General features: G+C 41.3%; 1 protein-coding gene across 3 annotated transcripts; it reads right to left on the bottom strand.

Annotated features, from left to right (window-relative positions):
- Positions 1 to 1,829: 1,829 nt before the first annotated feature.
- On the bottom strand, positions 1,830 to 5,209 carry LOC147641501 (cysteine synthase-like). 3 transcript variants are annotated; one of them, XR_015263640.1, is made up of 8 exons: positions 4,967 to 5,206; positions 4,549 to 4,676; positions 4,136 to 4,338; positions 3,909 to 4,034; positions 3,583 to 3,741; positions 3,308 to 3,501; positions 2,928 to 3,120; positions 1,830 to 1,887 (listed from the first exon to the last, which is right to left on the bottom strand). XR_015263640.1 is itself a non-coding variant. In XM_086783826.1 (7 exons), exons 1-7 carry the CDS (start codon positions 5,096 to 5,098, stop codon positions 2,995 to 2,997), a joined length of 1,068 nt encoding a protein of 355 aa, XP_086639952.1. In that variant the 5' UTR covers positions 5,099 to 5,206; the 3' UTR covers positions 2,910 to 2,994. The 3 variants fall into 3 exon arrangements, 2 of the variants coding, with proteins under 2 accessions (XP_086639952.1, XP_086640038.1); XM_086783826.1 differs by lacking the exon at positions 1,830 to 1,887 and having other exon boundaries at positions 2,910 to 3,120; XM_086783912.1 differs by lacking the exons at positions 1,830 to 1,887; positions 3,909 to 4,034 and having other exon boundaries at positions 2,910 to 3,120; positions 4,967 to 5,209.
- Between the last annotated feature and the right edge of the window lie 13,325 nt (positions 5,210 to 18,534).

The following is an 18,534-nucleotide window of genomic DNA, read 5'->3' as shown; positions in this document are numbered from 1 at the left end:
CGATTGGCATGCTTTTGATGAAGGTCTCTAAGGCATGGCCTTTAACATTAACAAAGCCCTCACTCTTCGACAAATACTCAGCTATTACAAGTGAGTCCAATGGATGCAAGGTTGGCGGATACTTACCTTCGAAGACATTTCAAGACTGCCTTTTGGACATCCTACAAAGCTTTCCACCGCACCACCCAATATACGAAGTCCCAAATTGACTTTTATTAGAACTTTAATGGATGGATCCTAATTAGGGAGGGATGCATATTAACCACATTGGCTAACGTTACTCTGAATGCATGGTAATATTTTCGTGCTATATTTTTGTGCAACGCAATGTGCTTAACGTAAATGATTAAGAGAAATCTCTGAGCTTATGACTTGTGTAATACTGGATGATAGTCAAAACAGAGCTTTTGACTTGTGTAATGTTGGTAGTATATACTTAGACTAGGAAATTATCCTTGACTAGCTTTTGGACCCCTAGACATTACTTAGGCGATCGACCATTGTACATTTGAGTCTTGTATATAAGACATTTTGACTAATAAGAAAATACATAATCCCTTGAATTTGAGTCTCTTGCTCTTGTGATTGATGTTTGCTTGTATACTTTCTTTCTTTATTACATGCTTCCACTCACTTGAGAATTGTGTGGGTGAGTCATGTAGATGCTAGTTCTCTTCTCTCCCTCCTTCTCTCTCCTCCTCCCCCATGCTGTTATACACCAAGGCATTGAAGTAGAGGTTGAGCTTTCCATAGCTCTCTCTCTCTCTCTTTCCTTACTCCCCACACTAAATTGCTAAGCTCCCTTGTAGTGTCAACAAGGAAAGCAAGGTTGAGGACCCTAGCTCTCCACAAGAAAGAGTTTCTCTGTTAAGGGTGGCTAGAAATGCAAGCCAGTAAGTCACTTGCATTCTTTCTCTTCTTCTCTTTATTGTGCAAGGCTCAAGTCGATGAACAAACCTCCTAGCCCACGCACAAGCCAAGCAATTGCAAGATTAAGCAACCCTATCCACATCTTTGGTATCAGAATTCCCTAAAAGCAAAAAAGGTAAAAGAAGACGCAAGGACCATAGCGAAGAAAAGGCAACGGTGTTGCCAAGCGAGCTTCAAATCGAACTAATCCTAGGACTTCCTAGACCCCAAGGAAGTACAAGAAACAAAAGAGAAGGATCCAAGGCATTTTAGGATCGAGGATGTTCCAATATTAATTCCTAGGCTTTCCTTGACTCTACTACCATTGATATCAACACCTCTTCAAGATTCTTCATTGGTACGGTCCTTACTCGAGGAGACTATCTCTTGAGCCACTTTCGGCCTTGGATGCTCTCTAGCATCTTTAATAACTCTCTTCTACTAAGTTTCACCTCTAGAGAACTCTCCAACATTCTATCTTTGTCTCCAAGCTCTGCACATGTCAATGTTGAACCTCTTGCTTGCATAGCTCTCCGATATTGCTAATTCCTACTCCCAATGTTCCCAAAAAGAATCATCATTCCCAATCCTTTCATCATGTAGATCATGTCTTTGACCAAAGTCTCTATCTCATATGGGAGTAGGTCTTCAATTTGAGAATATTTTCCATGTCTGGCCACCGCAAAGAAATGGACCTTTGATGGGATTTCTACTAAGACATGTAGACTATTGCTATATGCAAGATCTACGCAAAAAGTTGGATTGTTGCTTAAACCAGTTGCAACCAAAAGCAACCACTAGGGAGCAAAAAAGTAGGGCATTTCTCCTCCATGAGGATAGAATGAGAAGAATCGAGACAAGACAAATCTGGCAAGACAATGGTAGGTGGTGGCCTCCCATGGAATGAGGATGGCGAGAGGTGAGGTGAAACATCCTTCCAATTCAAGAATGTGGTATAGGGGACACACGGTGGAGAATGGGTAAGCAAGCACCTTATTATGCACAAAACTTGTGTTTGTTAAATGCACTTCCTTCCAAACCTTGATGCAAAATGTGCTCTCTAAAAAGAACCTAGATGCTCTGATACCACAATGACATGTGCGACAGCTATTTTAAATTAATGCCATGCACATGAGAAATTAACACTAATCTACTCTACAAGACACATCAGAGAATAGAGACCTAGACTAGTGTACATTGCTCAAAAGATGATACATACAAAGATGTTAACATATCTACAGCTGGATTTGAGTTCCAAGCTATCTCCACTTGTGCATGCTCTGACGCACATGAGAACTATATGTCTTGTTGATGCACAGCTTCTCTAGTGATTTAGATGCCTTGGCTCCTACACCCCTTGGTTCTGGCTTTCTAGCCCTTGGTCTTCGCTGTGCACCAAATGCCCATGGATGACCCTTGACCCATCTTTTGATTGGGAATTGATGGCAAGTTGTATGTTGTTCAGCCATCAGTTGTCAGGTCCCAAAACATCATCAAAAAGGTGAGCAAACATGTTCATATTGTGCCAGCTTGTGTCCCATCCGTTGGTGTGCGCCTTAGGCACCTGCTGTCAAAACTACCCAAATAGGACCATATCCTGCCCCTACTCTTGTCTAAGAGATGGTCCATGTCTACCATTCAGGCATGCATGTGGCAGCAAAATTAATTTGGAAAAACTCACAAATACACTGCATCTAACAACCAGCCATCGGATGAAAATCAATAACCAATGGTGTAACGTGAACAATCAACAGGTTGAGAATTGGCCCTTAGTCCTAGTCCGAATGACCCTTGTTGGAGTATCTCACTGACTTGTATCAGGCCGTGTTTGGTACAAAAATGCTTAGGAAAGAGATTCAAAAATGCCTTCATACAAAAACTCACACTCACTCTCTCTCTCTCTCTCTCACACACACACACACACACACAGCATAGGTTTATTTGGCACAGTACTGCTACAGACTCTGTGATCCTCTCGACTCTTGAGACGACAAACATCAAGTTCTTAACAATATGCTCTTATTGCAGGCAACTATGCATAACCAATGTATGGTTGTATCCAAATTTTCGTGCACTCTCAACAATTCAGAATGTCATCTTCTCACATTCTTCTCTGATTGAAGAGAAGAGTTCTGTGGTTATGTACCTCTCCCCACCACTTGGTAAGATTGTTACAATCAACTTGCCAGCATTTTCTGGTCTCTTCGCAACCTGTCCACACCAGGAGGTGAACTCAGGGAGGAAACCCAGCCATTAGTTGTTTAAACAAACTTATCTGTATATAAGGCTTTTGTCCAGGCCCTTTTTCCATAACCAAGGGCCCAAAGCTCAAAACATATGCACCACAAAAACACCACTATCAAAAAGACAGGCAGGGAGAGGAGTCTTGTGTCTTTACCGTTAAGGCAGCAGCAAAAGCAGCACCTGAAGAAATGCCCACAAGTAAACCTTCCTCTTTGCCAAGCCTTTGAGCGTATGTCATGGCTTCTTCACTAGAGACCGTGACAATCTCATCGGCCACACTGGCATCCGTCGTTGCAGGGATAAAACCAGGACCAATGCCTTGAATCTTGTGTGAACCCTTGCATCCACCTTTGGAAACAGATCAGGACAGAGCCTCAATATCTTCTGTATAATTACCAATGCTTGCTCCCACAGGAGAGAAAAGCTTACCTGACAAGATGGGGCTTTCAGCTGGCTCTACAACCAAGACCTTGATGGCTGGATTTTGTGCCTTCAAATATCTTCCAGCTCCTGAAAAGGTTCCCCCAGTACCTGTACCAGCCATGAAAATGTCCACCTTCCCTGCAGTGTCCTTCCAAATCTCGGGGCCTGCTTAATTCAAATGTGATCAAACCATAAACTATTGGTTTCCGGGCAGATAATCCAGACATTCAAGGATAACTTGACACAGGCACACATGCTGCATTGCAATCATGGCATTACAACATCTCTCATATGCACAGAAAAAAGTCTTTGCTAGGTTTACGAAGGTCCACCTGTAGTTTGAAAATGAGCCTCAGGGTTCATGGCATTGATTGTTTGATTCAGCATATAACTGTTTGGAATAGTGGCAAGTAATTCTTCAGCTTTCACAAAGATTCCAGCAAACCCTAGCGCAGGATCTGGGGTGCAAACACAGTTGTAAACAACATTTGAACAAGGGGTTAACAGCCCAAAACACTTAGCTACATGAGCTGCAAATGATCATATAAGTGGAGAAAACCTGTGAGGTATATATCAGCTCCCAAAGCTCGCAGGATCATGCGCCGCTCCATTGAAGAAGATGCAGGCATAACTGCCGCAACCTTATATCCTTTATGGATTCCGACAAATGCCAGAGAAATAGCAGTGTTTCCACTGGTGGGCTCAATGAGGGTAGTCAACCCAGGCTTGATCAACCCACGCTTTTCAGCATCTTCAATCATCCTGCCACGTTTTCCATTTTGCTTAGAAAATGAAATCACTTCAACTGTGGACGTATGAAATGAAGATAAAACCCATCGATATGTCACCGCAGAAAAAAATTAACATGATTCAAAATCCTTCTCCATGTTGCACAATCTGCCCACTTTCATAAAAAAATATTGCAAGTTTTTGGGGATCATGTGGTAAGATGTCACGGGGGTTTGATCTTACGGAAGCGCGATCCTGTCCTTGACCGAGCCAAGGGGCTGCTGGCACTCGAGCTTCCCAACTATTCTCGCAAGGGCACCCTCCTTGCCTGCAATTTTTTTCAGCTCCACCAGCGGAGTCCATCCTATCAACTGCATTCAAAAGAAAACAACAAAGAACCCACACTAAAACGTAAACAGATACCGTGCTGCAAACCTCTTCTTCTGAGAGAGAAACCCTAAGAAAATGTGCGATTTAGCACAGAGAAACCCTAAAACAGCGCAACATAGCAACCCCCTTCTTTCTGAGGAAGAAAAATGCGTAATGTAATCCACAGAAAAACCTTAAGATATCAAAGAAAAGTCGGCGACAAAGAAAGAACCCTGAAAATGGTGTTTTGTAGCTATGGAAGAGAACCCTAAAGAATCCAGCTATGGAGTACCTGTGTGATGTCGGACGCGATGTTCTCCTCTTCTGGAATGCTGGTGGTGGCTATGGCGCGGTAAGGCCCACGAAACCTCTCGATTTGCTCACCGCTCTGAAGGATGGCTCCTGTAAGATTGTTATCAGCCATGATCTAGCAGAGTACGAAGTTCTTATGTCCTGCTGTGCAAAATGAGAGCGTGTAATAACAGAGTCAACTGCACCCCCCCTCTCTCCCGTATTGATAGGCCTGATCGCGCGTCAACCTCGTTGTCTATGTTTTAGCTAAGATTTTGGAATTTTCTTGTTATAATGTCCTTTCTTCTCTATTCTCTATATTATTTTAAGGAAGACAAAGCTTCCAAGTGGCAAGAATTTAGAGGTTCGGGAAAGGGAAGAGAAAGTGTGGGTAGAATTTGATTTTGGAAGCCTCAAAAGAAGCGTGAGAAGCACCACTTCCCAACTAGTATAAGGAAATAAACTGGCTAAGGTCAAGAGTCAAGACATTTCGTTATTTTGATTGGTTTAAAAAAACTACTTTTTTGCCATTGATAACACCATCTATTTTTAGTCAATTGTCAATTTTTAGTCAATTGTCATGTCACATAATCCATGATTAAAATTCTAGTGTGAAATTAAGGGCATCAAACCACATCATTGTTATGTGGAAAAACACTTATCTTGGCCATTGAGGGAGAGAGTATCTATAAGGTTATCATCTTAACTTGGCCATTGAGGAAGGTTATCATGTAAGTGATTTAAATTGCAAGTTGAGCATTAATGTTCTATAGAAATAGAATAACATCTGCACAACAAGGATGTTCTAATCATCTAATTGATTATACCCTCTCCTTCCAAAGGCCAATAGAAACCAATACATCATTGGGTCACCTTAGAAGTTTTCCACAAAAAACTTGGCACTTACCATATGGAACTCTTATTTCTCTTTGGTTTAGGCTTTGTGAAGGAATGCGTTTCAAGGATAAGACACCCTTGACATGCACCAGCCAACCACAGGCATACTATAGGCTCACCCTTATGGTCAAGGTCGTGGTGGTGCAGCACGTGCACCCTTTTAGTGTTATTATGCAAATCATCGTAAGACGGAGTGTTGCCTGGTATGGCAGCATCATCAGCAAGAACTCCAGATAACACAATCAGAGGCGACAACTTTGGCTTGTTAGAAAAGCATTTTCTCAATGCTCCACCCTCGTGATCTGCGGGTATAGATGTGCTATATTTTGTAAGGCCCCCTTTATGAGGAGTAGCCGTTGTGGTGGTGAGCACCCGGGCACCCGACGTTCCTAGTTTAAACATTGGATGGTGACAAGTGTGGCCAGATGGTTAAGACCCAGCTTGTGTAGACTTGTCACTCTGCTAAGTAGGATGTATGATTATGCGGGCTATGCGAGTGCATTAGTGTGAGTGTTGGACGACAGCAAACCAAGGACACGTTGTTCTTGACTTGCAAGTCTTGTTTGAGGGTCTAGATGGTCTTAGATGGGCCCTAGGAGATGCACTTAGTCCCTATAGGGCTATGTTGTAGTCTAATATGGTCCCAATTAGATGATGTGGTCAATTGGTCATTTTGGACCAAGTTGTGGGCTGGCCACCAATGTGGCCGACCTACATCCCTATCGACCTTGGGTAGTACTATATATAGACTAGTTTGGCACCCTTAGTTCATCATCAAGTTCATTGTGTTTAAGCATTCTTGTAAGCAAGGCATCCTCCATCCAGGATCTGTCTAGATCACCATCAAAGCTCCTTACTTAGAGCACATGGGTGAGCAACGGCGAGGATGCCATCAGTTTGTAATCAATTTTTTGCAAGGAATAGTATTGTTTACTCTCCACTTCTTTCTACAATTTAATGCTTTGTATTGTGTTGATCTAGCTTTTGCTATTGTGTATTCTTACATGGCTGAGCCTCTAGCAATTAACCTAGTGAAAATTGAGCCATATCAGGTGGAGTCTGAGCCACCAAATTTGATTACTATAGTCACAGAGGCATAAGGCCCAATAGCTAACCTAGAGATCAAGATGGACCAAGGATGAAGGAACCCTTACACATCAACGTATTTGGGACCAGGTAGGCCAAGATGGTGCAAGAAGCACAAGGCACAGTCTGGAATGCTCGGGAATTTTCTCAGCTAGAGGCGGTGGTAGAAGTTAGTCAGGAGGCCATTTGACCATGGAAGGAAACCTATATGGTGTGTACACCCACAGTTTTGAGTCCCAAAGAACCAAAAAACACCCAAGGTTCAATGTAGTGCCAGAAAGTGCCGGAAGCACCTAGATCAAGCCGTAGAGGAGTTGTACAAAGAAAATTGTTGACGTTATCTAGAAGAAAGAGAGAAGCCAATAGGTAATCCCGAGGAAATATAATGGAATCCAATAGTAGAATCTAGGAGTAGTGCTATGTCAAGGAAGGGGTAGATATTTCACCTCAGATATCTGGAAGTAAGGGACAACTAGCTGAAGCAATGTTTGAATATGATATGTGGGAGGATCTGCAAAAAATGTAATTAAACATCACATTGGATCAATTCCTCTGTTTAGTGCCAGATTATGGGCAATAGCTTTTGAGAAGGCTTGTGGAAAAATTGGTGGAAGCCCCATCTAGCAAAAATCCAAATAATTCAATATAATTTAGATTAGTAGAACCAGTTTTGATAAAGTGGTTCTAGAGGTAACAATAGTATTCAAGGGTCAGATAGTGTCTGGCATCCTTGTGAATGGAGGGTTTGGTGTTAATGTGCTGTCAAAAGAAATGGCCCAAAGTTAGAGATCACATAGATGCACCTCGCACCATTTGTAGTCAAGATGATAGATTAACAAGCAGTCATACCTGTTGACAAGATGATAGATTAACAAGCAGTCATACCTGTTGACAGTGTCCATGGCCAAGAGAGTAGTGTAGTTGATTGCAGATTTCCAGTATCTTTTTTGATCCTACAGATGAAGGAAAAGTTCAGAGCATATCCGGTTTTATTGGGTTGACCATGGCTGGGCTGCGACATGGAAAGATTCACCAAAACTAGAAAATAGACTGCATTACCATCCACAAAGAAAAGAAAAAGGTCAAAGTATCCATGCTTTCCAAAGGAAAAGTAGATATACGTGTTTGCCCTCTCTATGCAGAAGGATTTAACTGGTTGGGAGGAGTGGAGGATGGTGAGAAAAGTAGATCCATTCATCTATCCTCTCTATGCGAAAGGACTCAACTGGATGGAAGGAGTGGAGGACGATGAGAAAGAAAAAATCCTAATGGAGAATCCGGATCTAGTTCCCATATTTGATGTGGATGTCCTAATATGAAGTGTATGTTATGTTAGTGCAGCTAGTTATTGTGGTACTAATGGTAGATTAGGCACTAGCAAATCCAGGGGGCATAGTCAAGTAGGCTCTTCAAGAAAAAGAGAAAGGTGAGGTTCCAACAAAGATCTGATTACTGTGGAGGAAGCGCATGAGAGGGACATGCCGAATGAATCCGAATTATGTTCGACAAGTCAAAGAAAAGATTGATAAGCTATTAAAACTGGGTTTCATCTAGCCACAGTAGTAGACAGAGCTAGGGTGGTTGTACAATAAGGGTCTTCACTTTATTTCACCTTCTAAGCTTTTTTGTAGCAAAAGCAGTTATTTTTTCACTAAAAATAGAAAAAAACTCTCATTTTTCTACTAAAAATAGCTAATATCACCCACTTGGCAAAAGTATTTAACAGTGAGCTCTTTTAATGAAGCATCATACCCTTAGTGGGGGTAGGCTACTTGGTTCAGGTGGCTCAAAAATGATGTTGTTTGTCACCTCCCCCTCCCCAACTTCTTTGACAATTTATGTCAAGGTCAATAGGTGAACTGGGATCACTTGAGGTAATGGAGGTTGTGGTGGAAGGACTGTAGGTGGAAAGGGTACGTTGGTAACCCTAAGAACGCCTCATTGGGCTACTTCATGGCTAGGTTGAGGTAAATTGTCGTGTACAGGTGCTTGTAAAGCCAGTGGTTGCCTTGGATTAGGCAGCCGACTTATGGTAAAGGCGTGGCTTGAGCAGCCATTTGGTGTAGCAGTTTGATGTTTCCATATTTGGCTAAGCGCATTAGAGTTGGTCTATGTCAAATGTGGACATTCCATACTAGTGTGGTTTGCTCAACAAATCAGGCACCACACCAGTTCTCTCTTGGGGTATAGATGAGTTTGACTTGCTTGGTCCGTAGCCTTGACCTATTCTATTGTTGGGTCATTTGCTGCATCAATATATCTGCTAGCTACTCTACCTATTTCCCTGAAGAGAGTTCCTTCCCTTTCCCTTCATATTTCATGCTTGTGATTTTAAAGAAAGCTTCAGAAGTACCTTCATGCAATTCTTGGGAATGAGTTCCCAAGAAATTGTCCTCAAAGTCCATGGCACTTCTACAACACTGCTCAAAGGAGGTGTGTCCTAGAGCTTATAGGGGATTATACAAGGCCACATCTTCAAGTCCCTCTAGGAATCGACTGATCAATATTTCGTCAGAGTACTTGTCCCTATTGTTATAAAAATGGGAGTAAAGAAATCTCACCCGGTTGATATAGTCTCAAATGGATTCTCCTTCCTTTTGCCTCACGTTATGCAAATGTTCGACCACTCCATTGAGTTCCTTGTCTCAAATACTCTTTCATAGCATGAAAGGTAGCCTTGTCTTCTGTTTTTAGTGATCAAAACCACTGATCTATTTTTCCAACAAGAATGAGGCTAAAGGCACTCACTTTAATATGATCTTCTACATGGCTGATTTCTTCACAGATCTGGTTAAACATCTCCATATGCGGAATGGGATCCCCTGACCCATCAAACTTAGTAAGTTTGGAGATATGGTTCGGTTTGTTCTTTTTTGGTCTTAAGACAAATTTAGGAATTTTGGGAATTATTCGAGTCCCATTTCTTATAGGATTGGTTGGAAACTCGGTATTTTTGTGTAGTTTGAGCTAACATCTATTTGTTGGTGCACTCTTTGTGCCAAAAGATTATATCTTGACACAACTATTTGGCGTATTTGTTTGTAGTTGTATAGATACACACGTCAATGCAGCAATATTGGAAGGACAAGGGAAACATGACACTAAACTTAATTGAGATTATACAACACCTTTCATATGAAGAAGATAATGTTAAATACTATCTCCACTTTGAGACATTGAAGTAAAAACATGGGGTTTATTTAATTTGCCAAAAGAATTCTAAATATCATTATAAAAAGGAACCTTAGAAATGAGAGATCTCTAAAGGGTGTGGTGTTAGAAACAATAAAACAAAAAGTAAATCTCAATGACAATAACAATATGCTAAGTTTACGATTGATCCACAGATAAAAACCCATCTTAGACACTATATCAAGATTATAAATCATGATATATATGCTCAAATTTGAGGGACATTGAAGTAAAAACATGGGAGGATAATGCCAAAGAACACTTGTTACATTCAAGTTTACAATTCATCCGAAGACAAAAACCCTTTGTCAAGATAATAATTGAGTACAAATTGTATCTCAAACATAGCGTTTTCTCATGTATTGCTCCAATACATACAAAGTTTCTCTATCATAAGCTGCTTCATTTACTAAAGTGTTGCAAGTATACTCCCGTTTGTTCTTTGCATAAATCCAACCAAGTAACCATGCACTGATTGTTGTCTCCAAAAAACTTTGAAGCTCCTCTATATTTTGATTCCACATCTTTGGAAAAATCAAGTAGGTTCCGAGCATATTCCACATTACAGTGTAGAGGGTATCATCAAAAATTAGTGTGTTATTTCCATCCAGGTCATGAAAAATTCTCCATGCTACATCCAAGTTTTTGTGGTATACAAATTGATATCCAATAAGAAGATCCGTCTTTTGACATGCTGCATGCCCTGCTATGACCTTAAACTTTTGATGGTGCCGAGGAAAGCACAACTCAAGAATGCGTCGAGTCCTTTGTAGTCTATTAGTACTCCAGATCCATACCTCAAACCATTGCATACAAAAATCAAGGAAAGTGAATGCATCTTTGCGAATCAAATGACAAACACTTGTATTCTCTTCCACAAGATGCATATGTTTGGCCCAGTCTGGACATACATCACCATGTTGCATCTCAATGGTCTTAAGTAAAACACCATTGAGTTCAAGTATCAATACTCTTCTTTGTTTCCTTATTGTATCTGGGGGTGGTGGAACTCTTTTACCTCTAGGTGCATAAGTCACCAATGATTGGTGCCACCTCAATAGTAAGTTTTCTGTACACTTGAAATTAAAGCTATATGCTTCAACATATCCTATTGAAAACAAAATGTTTGGTTAATGTACATTCAAAATTTTGAATAAATATATTATGTGCCAACAACATAAATTCATCCATGATATGGATGGTCTTAAACCTTCATAGACAAATGCTCCAATACCTCATTAGTTCAACCAAAAAAATAAAAGAGCGAGTATATTGTCAATGCTAAATTTCATCAAATTTATTGAATATGATGTATAAAAGATTTTCACTATTGAGATAATTGAGTCTATCCAAATTAAATTATTATGATATTCATAGCCTTACACCTTGACAAGGCAATATCTTCAATAAAAAACACGACCGTTTGCATGCCATTGTGCTCGAGCTTGTAGAAGTTGATCGAGGAATGGCTCCTTTTGCATTGACTTTGCAAAAGAGAAATTCGCATCCTTGGAAATGTCACGAGAAATCTTGGGCGGGCAATTTACAATTATCTTTGATCTCCTGAACCTGAATTGCTGACGCAGTGGAGGGGTCACTTTAGCCATATTTAGAGCTTGCAAGCTTTTTGCAGCACTAATGGAGTGTTGACCAGAGATAATCCAATATTCAACTTTATGAATATCTTCTTTTGCGAGTTTATCAAGGGGTTGTTTTGTAGCACGATTACAAGGCATCAAAATTGCAAGTATCTCCTCTTGCTTTGGGTCCTCAATAAAGTCTTGGGTCAAAATACGAACCCAATCCTTATTTAATCTTCTATACACATAGTTTGAAGGAGCAGGATAACATTTCATCACATTAATGCTGAAGACCTCATTTAGACCAAAGGGATAATATCCCTTCTTTATTTCTAATGAGATAATTGCTTTGCTGCCCTTGTTTAGAGTCTCAACCTCCATTAGCTCGTCATCGGACGCATCTATCTCCTTTGAACCACTTGCTGGTTTTGTCCTTTGTCTCTTTAAAGAGATTTCTTGAACCTTTGTAGAGTGCTTTGCCTTTCTCTTCTTTGCTCCTCTTCTTGCACCTGAGAGCCTGCCATGTCTTCAACTGCTATTGTGCTTACATCAAGGACTTTTATTTTGTCACCCTCCTTTTTATGTTTTGAAGAACTTGCACCAGCATTTGTAGATACTTCGAGTGCACTCTTCACTATGGCCCTGCCTTTTTTCTCCACAATTTTCCTAACTTGAGTGGTTGTTGTCTCCTTTTCAGGTATGGACTTTTTTCGTGAATCCAAAGCCTTCTTTGCATGCCTCACTGCTTTCACCAGGTCCTCCACATTATCCACCCCTGAGTCTTCTTGATTGGAAAAATCAATGATCTTCAATCCTAAATTTACAATAGAATTGTCCTTTCCTAGTTTACTGCCAGTCATGTCTGCTGGGTGAAAAGTCTCCAATAATAAGCAAAACTTATTTGCTTTTGTAGTTTCTCCTTCTGGCAATACAATGTATGTGAAGCATGGGTTTGCTCTTGCATCCACATCATCCTTAGCGCCTACCACAATCCCCATATCTCCATATGATGTATCACCTTGAGACAGAAACAAATGGAGGACTCCTTTGAAGTTTGCACTAGCATCGTAGCTATCCACAAACCATTTTACTCCTTCTTTGTTACTCAATTCGAAGGTTTTATCCACCTTAATTCTAGGAGTGACACTTTTAGCTTGAGTTGTTGTTTCGAGAGCATCCAGAGTAAAGATTGGTGCACCATGTGGTTGCGAGGTAGTGGGCGCTCTGCAAGCTTCCATTCCTGTGAAGCAAAAAAAAAGTTTCAAAACCTTAGAAAAAAATGGATTTAAATGCTACATATCAAATCAAAACCTATCAAACTTAAGAAACTCAAATCAAAGTTTTCTTGAATAGCAAGAGCCTCACTTGCATTTACTTAATCTATACAGAAGCTCGACTTAAGCTGGAGCCTCACTTGCATTTACTTAATCTATACAGAAGCTCGACTTAAGCTGGAGCCTAGATCCAAGTTGTGCACTCATATGCTAGGGGTATGCTAACATAGAGAGACAAGGCTCAAACTCAAGTTTGAGCCTTAAGGCGAAGTTCCATGTATGGGAGGCTTGAACTTAAGTTGGAGTCTTAAGGGGCCGGGGTGCACTAGCATGGAGAGCAAAGGCTCAATCTGAAGTTTGAGCCTTAAGGGACCGGGATGCACTAGTATGGAGAGCAAAGGCTCAAACTCAAGTTCGAGCCTTGAGGCCAGAGTACACTAGCATGGAGAACAAAGACTCAATCTGAAGTTCGAGCCTTAAGGCCAGTATACACTAGCATCGAGAGCCAAGGCTCCAACTCAAGTTCGAGCCTTATGGCCGATGTACACTAGCATGGAGAACAAAGGCTCCAACTCAAGTTCGAGCCTTAAGGCCGAGGTGCACTAGCATGGAGAGCAAAGGCTCAAACTTAAGTTTAAGCCTTAAGGGGCCGGGGTGCGTTAGCATGGAGAGCAAAGGCTCAATCTGAAGTTCGAGCCTTAAGGGACCGAGATGCACTAGCATGGAGAGCAAAGGCTCAAACTGGAGTTCGAGCCTTAAGGAGCCGAGGTGCACTAGCATGGAGATCAAAGGCTCAATCTGAAGTTCGAGCCTTAAGGGACCGGGATGCACTAGCATGGAGAGCAAAGGCTCAAACTGGAGTTCGAGCCTTAAGGGGCCGGGGTGCATGAGCATGGAGAGCAAAGGCTCAATCTGAAGTTCGAGCCTTAAGGGACCGGGATGCACTAGCATGGAGAGCAAAGGCTCAATCTGAAGCTCGAGCCTTAAGGGGCCGGGGTGCACTAGCATGGAGAGCAAAGGATCAAACTCAAGTTCGAGCCTTAAGGCTAGTGTACACTAGCATCGAGAGCCAAGGCTCCAACTCAAGTTCGAGCCTTAAGGCCCGTGTACACTAGCATGGAGAACAAAGGCTCCAACTCAAGTTCGAGCCTTAAGGCCAGTGTACACTAGCATCGAGAGCCAAGGCTCCAACTCAAGTTCAAGCCTTAAGACCGGTGTACACTAGCATGGAGAACAAAGGCTCCAACTCAAGTTCGAGCCTTAAGGGGCCGGGGTGCACTAGCATGGAGAGCAAAGGCTCAATCTGAAGTTCGAGCCTTAAAGGACCGGGATGCACTAGCATGGAGAGTAAAGGCTCAAACTCAAGTTCAATCCTTGAGGACAGAGTACACTAGCATGGAGAGCAAAGGCTCAATTTGAAGTTCGAGCCTTAAGGCCGGTGTACACTAGCATCAAGAGCCAAGGCTCCAACTCAAGTTCGAGCCTTAAGGCCGGTGTACACTAGCATGGAGAACAAAGGTTCCAACTCAAGTTCGAGAGGCTGGTGTACACTAGCATCGAGAGCCAAGGCTCCAACTCAAGTTCGAGCCTTAAGACCCCGGTGTACACTGGCATGGAGAACAAAGGCTCCAACTCAAGTTCGAGCCTTAAGGGGCCGAGGTGCACTAGCAGAAATATGAAAGGATACAATCCCATTATCACATTTGAGTCTTCTTCTTCTTCTCTCTTGCTCTCTTGTGTGCTCTCTTGTGTGGTGATGATTGTGAGCTTGTGTGTTGATACATGCTTGCTTGCTTGATTGTAGGTGATATTCTCTATCTCCTCTCCGTTCCCTTCCTCTCTATCTCTCTCTCTTTCACCCTCCTTGCACACATGAAGGCATTGAGGAAGAGTTAAAGCTTTCCATAGATCCTTCTCTACTTGTTATCTACCTAGCACATGGAAGCTCCACTTGGATGACACACTTGGTGGTGGAGTGAGTCCCTAGCAACTTCACATCGAGAAGTTAACCCTCATAGGGCTGGCTAAGTGAAAATCCCAAACTGACCCTTGCATCTTCTCTTCTCTCCTTCTCCCCTCATGCAAGGTGAATGTTCATATTGGTGAACATCTTTGGCACGACTGCCAGGGATAGCACGTATATTAGGGTCCTCCACAATATTCTCCTAAGCTAGAGACTTATGATTGCCTGAATGGAATACAAATCCACTAGTTGTATGAGCTTGGTATGAGTTTCTTGTTTGATTTTTGTTCTTTTTGTTTTTCTTTGATCAATGAATTTGCAATGGAGCGTGGGGAGCAATAGGAGCTTCGGAGGCTACATTAAACATGGGAGCAACAAGTAGGTGCTCTAATTTTTCCATTGATTTTTGGTTTTTCTTCAAGTAGGTAGAAAACTACATATTAGCTTAATTGTACTTAAGATATTATACTAAACTGTGCATTCCTTGCATCATTAGATAGCTTAGGACTAGCTTGATCTATGCATAAAAAGAAAACCACCAAAAATCATCACTAAGGGGGAGAAATCAGGAAAAACAAAAAAAACCAAGCACAACTCACTCTTGGGCTACTTTTCTAAGAAGTGAACGCCTTATAGAGATACAACCATACCCTTCTTAGCCATTCTTGTTCACTTCCAGATTGAGAATCTCTTAAAAAATGAGTGGAATAGGAATTAAAAGAGCATAACTATAGTACAACTAACTCTGTCATGAGAATATTTGGTGGCGGGCGGCTGCTATCAAGGATATGCCATTTTGGCTCCATTAAGACACCTGACTAATCAGTTTGTGAGTGAACATCCATACCTTCACAACAAATGAACGTCTCTTCCTCTCCCTGAGTGAACAAGCATGCCTAAGACGATACCATGACCATTCCTCTACCACTGAACATCCATTTCCCCTACTATCCATGGCTGCACTTTCTCCAAAATCTAATGTCTCTTCCTCTTTAGAGGGACACCCATTCCTTAACCTATCCATGGTGGCCACATCCTTCCCGACTAACAAACACACAGTCCTCCATGGGGGAATTTCCATTCACCAACCTACGAACACCCATTCCTCCCCAAGAGAAGGTCCATTTCGGAATCCAGTCCACAATTGTACCTGTACTTTTGAAGACGAATGGTCGCTGCTCTTTTTAAGCCACACCCATACCCACACAGATAAATGATAGTTCATCTAAGAATAAACAGTTGTTCCCTAACTTTTGAATATGAAAGGTCGCTGCTCTTGTTAAGCCAACCCATATGCACACAGACGAATGACCATTCTTCTGAGAATAAACGATCATTCCCTAACTTTTAGAGGGAAAAAATCTCCCTGTTTGAGAGGGTGGTTCTACACCCTCACACAACACATTCATACACCTATACTCAAGGAGATTGGTGTGAAATAATCCATTATTTGATGACAAAGAACCCTCTTATGTGCAATCTCTTTCTAGATCCAACCCATCGGTCAAATCCACATAGAGCGAGACTATATTAGTCTTTAATATAGCACCAGTGAAAGTGAAGAGCCCCGTGCAAGAGATAAACCACCCCTGACTTAGAGGCAAGTTGATTGAGCGCCCAATGTATGGACACATCATTATCTCAAGAACAAGCACCAAAATCCCCTACGCATTCATAGAGGATTCTTGCCTCAAGACTAAGGAACTTTATCCTAGGAAATGTGTAATCAGAAAAGCCTCGCCCTTAGGAACAAGCATGGACCACCAATCGGAGAGAACCATCACACCCCCGAGGAGCTATGTTGACTATCATGTCGGTAGATTCGTTTTAAGAAACTAGATCAATGCCATGCCTAGGTAGAGAACTAGCTAACCAGGGATTTCACTGACATAAACGAAAACATGTGAACATGTTAATAACATATGTTAATAACACAAAAAATCATGTGATCACATGTTATATTCACAAAAAATCTTGTGATCACATGTTATATTCACAAAGCTTTCACAAGGGCCTAAAAAAATTATCTTTGTCGGGCATAAAAAATCTTCTTAGGTGGCCACTGACCTGCTATTATGTGAAGATGGTAACATGAGAACATGTGAATAGCTTATTCCCATGTGTAGCCAAGATTTTAAGGGGTTCCCAAATGGCAAGTGACCTGTTATTTTGTGAACGGTAACATGAGAACATGTGAATAACTTGTTCACATGTGTTATTATCACAAAAAATCTTGTGATCATGTGAATATTAAATCCCTATAGCTAACCCATGCCCTAAAACTTCCTATCAAGGAGTGAGACTCCACCCAGAGCATCCTAGCCCACACACGACACCCATGTACGATAATTACCCACCTCGAGGTGTATACTCCTGATACTATATGGATCCCTACGAACGGAGCGCACACTATCCCACCACTAAGACATGATCCATATATGGGATATTACCCTCTAGGTTTTGCTTTCCCACCACCGTACCTCCACCTACACCAGCTCTCGATGCTACAGGGTTGACCCTTGAAATGTTGAGGTTAGCAATGGAAATAGGGAGGGGGTAGCTTCGGGGTTTCTACCACCAGTACACATGTAGCTAATGCCATTACTAAGAAACTCAAATTTAGGAATTTTGGAAAATATGCACAATTTTAGGACAATTCTTTGTTAGATCCAATACAATGTTTACTGTGCGATATGCAAGATTTATTATTAGATGTTCTCAACAAGCATTCTTTGTTAGATCCAATACAATGTTTACTGTACGATATGCAAGATTTATTATTGGATGTTCTTAACAAGCATTTGAATAATGCGATATGATTTATATACTATTGTACATTTGTAACAAGTGTATATGATATTGGTGGTGGGATGTAAATTTGCCTGCACACACACACACACACACACATGCACACCAGGAATTAAGCTTGTTTATATCACATAGCCTCCAGTTGACCATCAAACACAGAAACTTTAACAAAGAAAGGATATTCAATGTAACTTTAAGTTGTAAGAAAGTCTAGGTGATAGAATTAAAAAGATCACCATCTGTATTGAATCAAAATTCTTGAACAATGGGTGAACCATAAATCTAAAAGCTTAAGAAAGCCTTACAATCTAAATAATGATTGAACTATGAGTTTGGTAGCTTCATACAACATTGCTAAAAGATTACAAAGCTAGTTGCCCATATGCTAACAAATCATTCTTGCTCAACTGCACTGACATGTTGATTCAATTGATTCTGTTTGGCCTTCAGTATTATAGCCTTTGGAATCTTGATTTTCTCTAGAAGTCATCCATCCTTGGGCTTCCATGCCCAAATGATGCAGCTAGTATCTTCCCAACGCTGAGGATCATTTCTGTTCTCTCGCCAATACTTGTTCCAGCAATCCTTATAAACCTCCACATCACTTGCGTTCTTCTTCTTTGAAATTGGTGCCCAATATTGTATCTGAACTTGTAGGTAGTTTATTGAGTTGTTGTTTTGATCAACATCACTTGTTGTCACTCCCAACCATATTGGGTAATTTGCATTACAAGGTTGTACAAGTGCAAAATCTCCTTTAGACACATCA

The sequence above is a fragment of the Cibotium barometz genome, chromosome 1, assembly GCF_041138505.1.
Source record: "Cibotium barometz isolate CiBa-2024 chromosome 1, ASM4113850v1, whole genome shotgun sequence".
Lineage (NCBI taxonomy): Eukaryota > Viridiplantae > Streptophyta > Polypodiopsida > Cyatheales > Cibotiaceae > Cibotium > Cibotium barometz.
Note: the sequence above shows the minus strand (reverse complement) of the source record. Positions and strands in the feature narration are given on the sequence as shown.

Bases quoted from the DNA above. Each gene is read 5' to 3' on its own strand.
- LOC147641501 (XM_086783826.1), bottom strand. From the start codon at position 5,098: ATGGCTGATAACAATCTTACAGGAGCCATCCTTCAGAGCGGTGAGCAA. The intron at 3,502-3,582 runs GTAAGCTTTTCT...CTGTTTCCAAAG, and splicing joins TGAAAGCCCCATCTTGTCAG to GTGGATGCAAGGGTTCACAC. The intron at 3,121-3,307 runs GTAAAGACACAA...TGGTGTGGACAG, and splicing joins CTTTTGCTGCTGCCTTAACG to GTTGCGAAGAGACCAGAAAA.